Raw genomic sequence first — 8,464 nt, 5'->3', positions numbered from 1 at the left:
TGGAGTTGGTTTCTACTCTGCCTACCTTGTTGCTGAGAGAGTTGTTGTGACCACCAAGCACAACGATGATGAGCAGTACGTGTGGGAGTCTCAGGCTGGTGGCTCCTTCACCGTCACACGTGATACCTCTGGGGAGACCCTTGGCAGGGGTACCAAGATGACCCTCTACCTCAAGGATGATCAGGTATAGCAGAATTTCCCTGGAAGGTTGCTGTATGTTAATCACTAATGGTGCTGCTGCCATGTTTTAACTTATAGGATTATTATTGTTATTATTTAGATAGTGCTGATGCTGTTTTTGCTATTCCTTAGTTGAAATCACATGGTTCTATTATGCTGATGTTCTGTTGGCTTATTGCTAAATTGTAAGCATGTTATTTCTCCAACATCTTTTGTTTGTTATAACTGATTATAAATGTTGATAGTAGGAACTCGATTATTATTGAGGCTGGGCTTGATTCACTCTAGGATTAGTAGGAACATTTGAGATATTGCTGTTAGTTTATGCATTTCCCAGATTAGTAGGAACAACATATCATGCTAATTTTAATTGTAGTCATGTTTATTTTTCTGGAATGAGTGCTTAAAGTTTGATCATTATAGTGAAACTGGCAATATTATGGGATTATGTTAACAAACTAATGACATCAACATGAACTGTACTAATTATGCTGTTGTATTGATGAATTTTAGAGTTTGTTGGAACATCTGTAAATAATTTCATCATTTAGTTCTCTTCTTATTCTCAAATTTGCTCTTGTTTTCTGCAGTTGGAGTACCTTGAGGAGCGACGCCTCAAGGATCTGATCAAGAAGCACTCTGAGTTCATCAGCTACCCCATCTCTCTCTGGACTGAGAAGACCACTGAGAAGGAGATTTCTGATGATGAGGATGAGGAAGATAAGAAGGATGAGGAGGGCAAGGTTGAGGATGTTGATGAGGAGAAGGAAGAGAAAGAGAAGAAAAAGAAGAAGATCAAGGAGGTTTCTCACGAGTGGCAATTGGTCAACAAGCAGAAGCCTATCTGGATGAGGAAGCCTGAGGAGATCACCAAGGAAGAGTATGCTGCTTTCTACAAGAGCTTGACCAACGACTGGGAGGAGCATCTTGCCGTGAAGCACTTCTCTGTTGAGGGTCAGCTTGAGTTCAAGGCTGTCCTCTTTGTACCGAAGAGGGCCCCGTTCGACCTCTTCGACACCAGGAAGAAGCAGAACAACATCAAGCTCTATGTGCGGCGTGTCTTCATCATGGACAACTGTGAGGAGCTGATCCCAGAGTGGCTGAGCTTTGTCAAGGGCATCGTTGACTCTGAGGACCTTCCCCTCAACATCTCCCGTGAGACCCTCCAGCAGAACAAGATCCTCAAGGTCATCCGCAAGAACCTGGTGAAGAAGTGCATTGAGCTCTTCTTCGAGATTGCTGAGAACAAGGAGGACTACAACAAGTTCTACGAGGCCTTCTGCAAGAACCTCAAGCTTGGCATCCACGAGGACTCCCAGAACAGGACCAAGATTGCTGAGCTCCTGAGGTACCACTCCACCAAGAGCGGTGATGAGCTGACTAGCCTCAAGGACTATGTGACGAGGATGAAGGAGGGCCAGAGCGACATCTACTACATCACTGGTGAGAGCAAGAAGGCTGTGGAGAACTCCCCCTTCCTTGAGAAGCTGAAGAAGAAGGGCTATGAAGTCCTGTACATGGTGGATGCAATTGATGAGTATGCCATTGGCCAGCTGAAGGAATTTGAGGGCAAGAAACTTGTCTCTGCCACTAAGGAGGGCCTGAAGCTGGATGAGACCGAGGACGAGAAGAAGAGACAGGAGGAGCTCAAGGAGAAGTTTGAGGGCCTCTGCAAGGTGATTAAGGAGGTTCTGGGTGACAAGGTTGAGAAGGTGGTGGTCTCTGACCGTGTGGTGGACTCCCCCTGCTGCCTTGTCACCGGCGAGTATGGCTGGACTGCCAACATGGAGAGGATCATGAAGGCCCAGGCGCTGAGGGACTCCAGCATGTCCGGATACATGTCCTCCAAGAAGACCATGGAGATCAACCCTGAGAATGCCATCATGGAGGAGCTCCGCAAGCGTGCTGAGGCTGACAAGAATGACAAGTCTGTGAAGGACCTTGTCATGCTGCTGTTCGAGACTGCGCTCCTCACCTCCGGCTTCAGCCTTGACGAGCCCAACACCTTTGGCAGCCGCATCCACCGCATGCTCAAGCTTGGCCTGAGCATTGACGAGGATGAGACCACTGAGGCTGAGACCGACATGCCCCCTCTGGAGGATGATGCCGGCGAGAGCAAGATGGAGGAGGTCGACTAAGCGGCGCGGTTGTTTACTTTTGAATCGAGTTAGCTTAGCTTTTGGTGTTATTCCTGAACCTCGTTGTCAGTTTATTTTGTGTGGCATTACTTTTCCTAGCCTGCAATACGTGGGGCTAGATGCTATGGTGGATTATCGAACTGCGTACTTGTCGGTGGTATAGTAGTATTATTATTATTGTTATCCTGCTGTCTTCTAATTTCTGTTTCTTCTCGTCTCTCCATCTTTTTTTTGTTATCCTGCTGTCTTCTAATTTCTGTTTCTTCTCGTTCTCCATCTTTTTTCTGGATGTCAATTTTTTTTCTTCCGCTCATAATTTCTATGTTTTAGTTGATCTGAATTAAGAGTGGTAGCACATGGTGACACAACAAACTTAGCTATTTTAGTTGGGAGTACTTCGTATATTGATAAAAATGGGTAGTATTTGGTAAAGAAAATTAGATTGGTCATTTTGACGAAGCAAACTTAGCCATGTATATAGTAACATCTGCAAAGGAATTTCGTACGCAGATCCTCCGAAGGATGCAGCAATTTTCAGCAGTGTTAACAGAACTATTTTCTAATAATGCATATCTGGTTTTCTTACTCAAATGTGCTTGATGGCTAACAAACTGAAGGAAATAGGAGTTGGTTAGGATGGTGCTCTATCTATGAATGTAAGGAGCGTTTTGATGAAGGAAAAGGCGACCCTTCAAATTCTATTTATGTTTCGTGTATTTTGATCAAGGAAAAGTTGACCCTTCAAATTCTATGGTTTAGTGTATAATGAAGTTACATTTGCAAACACGTGCAGTCCATTTTCTTAAAACGTCTAAGCACCTTTTGAGTATTTGCCGATTTTCTCAACACACCATCTTAAGAAACACATGATGTACATTCACAACCCTATTATTCCTTTAGAGCAGCATCCTTAGGAAATTATGTATTTGCACTGAAAACGCACCAGGCTCCTGATAAGAAAGAATAAATAATAACCTGTGGTCCATCAGCTGAAATTTGGACACATTAAATATGATTTAACTGTAATGCATATCTTGAGAGAGTAGAGACGGTCACTTGGAGAAGGTCACCTGAGTCGATGCTGGAGGTCAAAGCTGGTCATAGTGAAGCAGAACAACCATGAGGTGAGCATCTGAGAGATGAAAAGGATGCACATAGAGTAGCAGTGATCGTGTCGTCAGACTGAAGTGAAACAGACATCGTCGAGGACAATACAGCCATATGAATAAAAAGTTAGTTCTATGATTCTATCTCTGCCTTTCGCTAAGTTTATGTCCACGCAAAAACTGGTTGCTTGCTGGGGTTATATACATAACCTCTATATTGGCTGGTGAAGAATGCAATCTAATCTAAAATGCTAAAGCCCCTTCAAACCTATTGCATTGAGCTGGATGATGCCGGCAACTTTCTAATATTATGCTTCTGCAGAAAACCCCTTGCCTCTAGAGCATCAGCCCATTTGCCAGCAGCAGCGTAAATGTCAGACACCAGAACATGGCAGCCAGGCTGCTTTGTATCAAGATTGAGGATCCCACGCTGTACTCTTTCAGCCACATCAATTCTCTTATGCATTCGACTTGCACCTAGTAGCGCACCCAAAACCTTGACATCCGGGGCCATTGGCATGCTCCGAATCAGCTCCTCTGCCTCATCCAGAAGCCCTGCACGGCCCAACAAGTCAACCATGCAGCCATAGTGTTTGAGCTCGGGCTGCACCTCAAAAGCAGATACCATGCTCTGAAAGCACCGCCGACCCTCATCGACCAGCCCAGCATGGGCGCAAGCTGTCAGCACACTGACGAATGTTATGTCGTTCGGGTTCTCTCCTGACCTCTTCATCTGCTCAAACACATCAATGCATTGGGAAGCATCACCATTTACTGCAAGCCCCGTGATGAGTGCATTCCAGGCAGAGACATTCTTCTGATCCAGGGAGTAGAAAATTTTTACAGCCATGTCTGTTCTCCCACACTTGGAATACATGTCTATGAGAGCAGCACCAAGATTGAACTCATTGTCCAGAACCATTTTGTGCTTGCCGATGAAGGTGTGAGCCCACCTCCCTTCCTCTAGAGCTGTCAAATGTGCGCATGCCGAGAGCACACTCACCATGGTCACCTCATTAGGCCGGATACTGCTCTTGCTCTGCATTGACCTGAATAGCTCAAGGGTTTCTGCATAACGTTCAGCCTGTGCGTACCCGGAAATCACGCATGTCCAGGAAATCACATCCTTCTCCGGCATCACATCAAACAGCTCCCTTGCGCCATCCATCTCGCCATTCATCGTGTATCCCCTGATCATCGCGTTCCACGACACCAAATTCCTGACTGGCATCTCATCAAACATCTTCCTCGCCAATGGCAGCAGCCCATGTCTCGCAAACCCTGTCACCATCGAGTTCCATGTGACGACGTTCCTCCCAATGGCAGGCATCCGATCAAACATCTCCCTGGCAACATCCAGCTCCCCAGCACCCGCGTACGCTCCCACCATCGCGCTCCAGGACACCCCATTCCTCTGAGGCATTTCGTCGAACACCCGTCTGGCATTCCCAATCTCCCCGCACTTCACGTAGCCACCAATCACCGTGTTCCAAGAGACCACGTCGGCGACCTCCGCGCATGAGTCGAACACGGCCCGCATCGACGCCGTGTCGCGGAACGCCGCGTACATCGCGAGGAGCGAATTAACAACGTAGATGTCGGCCAAGAACCCGCGCCGGGCAGACTGGGCGTGGACCTGCGCACCCGTGCGCGGGAAGGAGGGAAGCCTGGAGGCGGACTTGATCAGCGGAGGGAAGGTGAAGTGGTCGGGGAGGCAACCGGATCGGAGGAGGGAGGAGAACGCGGCGAAGGAGAGGCGCGGGGAGGGGGACGCGGCGGAGGCGCGGATGAGCAGGTTCTGGAGGAAGGTGGCGGAGGAGGGGAAATGCGGGAAGTAGAGGCTGGAGAGGGCGGCAGCGAGGTGGGGGTGCGAAGGAAGGAGGGGTATGATGCGGCCGAGGTGGTACGGGCTCTGGCGGATCTCGCCGGCGACGAGGAGGCGGCCGAGGAGGACCGGGAGGTGGCGAGGCGGCGCCGCCATTTCCCCTTTTGGTAGAGGACGGGGAGAGTTCGTTCGAATATTTTGAAGCCTCTCCCAAGCTTGAGCCGTACGATCGGCATCAGACGGGTGAGATCACGGTACAGAACCACTAGATGACAGCCCTGTTGACCCTCTGGTTGATACGATATTATATTTTAAGAATTTTTTGAATGGGAATCGGAGAGCACCTATCAAATTTAAAGGATCAGTGACAAATCAAATTCAAATTTAAGTTTGAAATTGTGATCTGAAATGAATAGAATAGAAGTCGGTGTCAGCCAGGCCAGGTACGCCAGAATTAGGGAGTGGGGTACCTAATGGTGGCCAGCTAATCACGTTTTAGTTCATTTCTTTCTCCCAGATTAATTACGTGGCATGTCATTGTAGTTAATCTTAGCAAATTTTGAGTCGACCCAATGATCCAAAATAAGTCGAACTTGCTTTCCTAGGCAATATTCTTGTCCCATAAATTTTTAGTACCCAGTTCTCTACTAGGAGATGCTACATTGCGAATATAATGGCAAAAAATTCAGGACATGACTTTAGCAGAAGAAATAATTCAGCTCATCAAGAAACAACAATCCTGAATATGTATGGTATAGCAGGCAAAAATCCCCCTGAACTTAGGAGAAAGATATGGCTGATTTGCATACTTCAACAGTTCAGTTATAGAAGACTTTGGTCCTATCGATGTCATAGGAGAACGGAAAAAAATGCATGCTTTCCGATGTTAGGTGGATGCTAAATTCTATCCCCAGTTATGTTCAGCTCTGAATGTTTGCAATTGCCGAGCTTCAGAGTTTGATTGCCTTCGCTTTCATGTTGGTCATGCTGTTTAGCACACTTGGTGACACTGCATCTTCCACCATAGTTGACCTCTTGTGCGGCTTTCTCCTTGCGTAGGTGTAAGCAAATTGTCGAGCTTCTCCAACTTCAGTAACAGGCTTGGCAGGAGGTGCCTCCAGCTTTATGCCATCATGGTACTTGCTCATGGTTTCCAGTTGCTCTGGAAAGCTGTTATGAGGTGGGTACATCCTTGTGCCGAGGTTCAACATCTCTGAAATACTTTCAGCATTTCTTGAACTGTGTGTTGTCTTGTATCCATTCATTTGATGATCATCACTAGCTCTCGCACATGGATCAGGAGAACTTTGATGGGCTATATTGTTCTGATGACCAAAGTTCTTCAAAAGGTCTTTCATGTGGGCACATTTTCTGGTGTCATATGCGTCATTGACACATGTTAACCTAAGGTTAGCTGCTGGATAGAAGTCTCTCAGCATCATGGAAGGGTAAACTGCATTGTGCTCCTCTGGAACTGTCATTTGGACTCCAGGTGGGCTTTTGCCTATCAGTGCATAAGTTTCCAGTGTACCCTTCCATTGCAAGGGACTTGGTTGTTGACTAGCAGACGTACCACTGACTGTGTTGATGTGAGAAGATGAATTCTCAGAAAAACCATGTACATCATGTGCAAAAGCATGAGGTGGAGCGCAAAAGCTAGAGCTCTGCATTCCTAACTGATCAACTAGAATCAGTCCAGGTCTGTGATGTGACCCTTTACTTTCATTAATAAGAGAAGCACAACCAGTCCTTATTTTCAGCACACCTTTTGGTACTTTACTACAATTTTGCCTGGGGTGACTGGGAGGATGGAAGATTGGACTTTCCAATGAGTTCATTTCTGCTGATTTGGCTGCATAATCTGTTTCATTATGTATGGTTGAACAATGAGTGGTTGATGACACATCCATAAGTTTGGCTCGCTTCATTGGCAAAACAGTGGCAGTTTCACCTTTGATAGTAGTTGGTAAAGTGGAAATGCTAAGACCAACACACGGCAAACTCTTCTCATATGCCCAGTTGTGCGAGATGGGAACCTTCGCTCTAAGACTAGTACTCATATCAGAACTTCTCGACACCTTGGCCACGGATGCAAATTTACCAACCATACCATCATGGTACAACTTCAGGAAATGATAATGTCTTCGTTTTTGAAATGTCATCAGTAACTCTCTTGCCTGAGAAACTTGTGGTGAATAAAGCCCACCCTTCAATCTAAGGAAAAAGCTTCTAAGTGGACTTCCAAAGAACATAGCATCACCATTAAACAACTCTTTCATTGTTGTAACGAAGTCATGTTGTTCCATGTCTGGGAGGGAAGCTGCTAGACAGAATCTATCATCTTCCGTCAGGCATGAATTCCACGTTTCCAGAGAAAGAACCTCCATCAAGTCAGGCAGATCATAAAGCCCATAGGGCACATTGCAAATCTGACCTCTTGACATTGCAAGCTCACAGTCCACCTCTGCAAGTTCAGAGTCATCAGGTTCATGAACTGGGAAGCTCTGAAGCAGCATCCTTTCATCTCGTGTAAGGTCCTCATCTCCGCAGCTGTAACCACTCTTTGCTGCAGGCTCACCACTAGCTATCTTGACAATCCCCATTGGCCAAAAAAGGCGGCCCAATACTCCAGTTGAATAAGAGATAATCAAAGTAGATGATATTCAACTGAATTTCGAGCAAAACGCCACTTCATCAGATAGAGGGTTCCTGAAAGGGGGAAATGAACAGATGCATTTTAGCACTTTACTCAACGATGTCCCAGAAACACATTTCATGGAATGGTGTATTGTTGCAGTGGTTAACAACACAAAATGCATTTCAGAACCATAACGATCGAAAGTAATAAGCGATACTGACAGTATGGCAGCATTACGATTCTTTCTAGGAACACGATGCACGGAAGCATTCTGTTTGTAAGCAACATTTCCCATGTCACTAAACTAATTGTGCACAAATGGTTCCTCTAGTGAGCAGCATCACTGCAGCAACAGAGTAAGGCATCAAGTTTGATCCATGATCTCCTAGCATTTCAGGAAGCAAACAAGTCAACAACTGAAACTGCACGACGCGTCACAACTCTAACGATTCTACGCGAATTCTCAGGGTCGAACAAAAGTCGCCGATTTTTCTCTACAGTCGTGCATAAACCACGGAAATCACAAGGAGACATGCCAGTTTCTCAAAGAGGGAAAAAAAACACTAGGAATCACCGA

At 46.1% G+C, this 8,464-nt stretch overlaps 3 protein-coding genes across 3 annotated transcripts in view; 1 reads left to right on the top strand and 2 right to left on the bottom strand.

Moving 5' to 3' along the window:
• The window catches only part of LOC101766980 (heat shock protein 81-3), a 3,655-nt gene extending 1,134 nt beyond the window's left edge, over nucleotides 1-2,521 (top strand). Inside the window, 8 exon segments of the mRNA XM_014805377.2 lie at nucleotides 38-184; nucleotides 771-918; nucleotides 996-1,061; nucleotides 1,064-1,225; nucleotides 1,228-1,271; nucleotides 1,273-1,362; nucleotides 1,364-1,420; nucleotides 1,422-2,521. Of these exon segments, the coding sequence (XP_014660863.1) occupies nucleotides 38-184; nucleotides 771-918; nucleotides 996-1,061; nucleotides 1,064-1,225; nucleotides 1,228-1,271; nucleotides 1,273-1,362; nucleotides 1,364-1,420; nucleotides 1,422-2,318 (1,611 nt within the window). The 3' untranslated portion in view covers nucleotides 2,319-2,521.
• Nucleotides 2,522-3,692: 1,171 nt separating this feature from the next.
• Nucleotides 3,693-5,405, bottom strand: LOC101759649 (pentatricopeptide repeat-containing protein At1g08070, chloroplastic). Its single transcript, XM_004973766.3, has one exon. The coding sequence runs from the start codon at nucleotides 5,403-5,405 to the stop codon at nucleotides 3,693-3,695; it is 1,713 nt and encodes a 570-aa protein (XP_004973823.3).
• Nucleotides 5,406-5,946: 541 nt separating this feature from the next.
• Nucleotides 5,947-8,446, bottom strand: LOC101759242. The gene has a single exon (XM_004973765.3). It carries the CDS (start codon nucleotides 7,850-7,852, stop codon nucleotides 6,200-6,202), a length of 1,653 nt encoding a protein of 550 aa, XP_004973822.1. The 5' UTR covers nucleotides 7,853-8,446; the 3' UTR covers nucleotides 5,947-6,199.
• Between the last annotated feature and the right edge of the window lie 18 nt (nucleotides 8,447-8,464).

The sequence above is a fragment of the Setaria italica genome, chromosome VI, assembly GCF_000263155.2.
Source record: "Setaria italica strain Yugu1 chromosome VI, Setaria_italica_v2.0, whole genome shotgun sequence".
NCBI classification, from domain to species: Eukaryota; Viridiplantae; Streptophyta; class Magnoliopsida; order Poales; family Poaceae; genus Setaria; species Setaria italica.
Note: the sequence above shows the minus strand (reverse complement) of the source record. Positions and strands in the feature narration are given on the sequence as shown.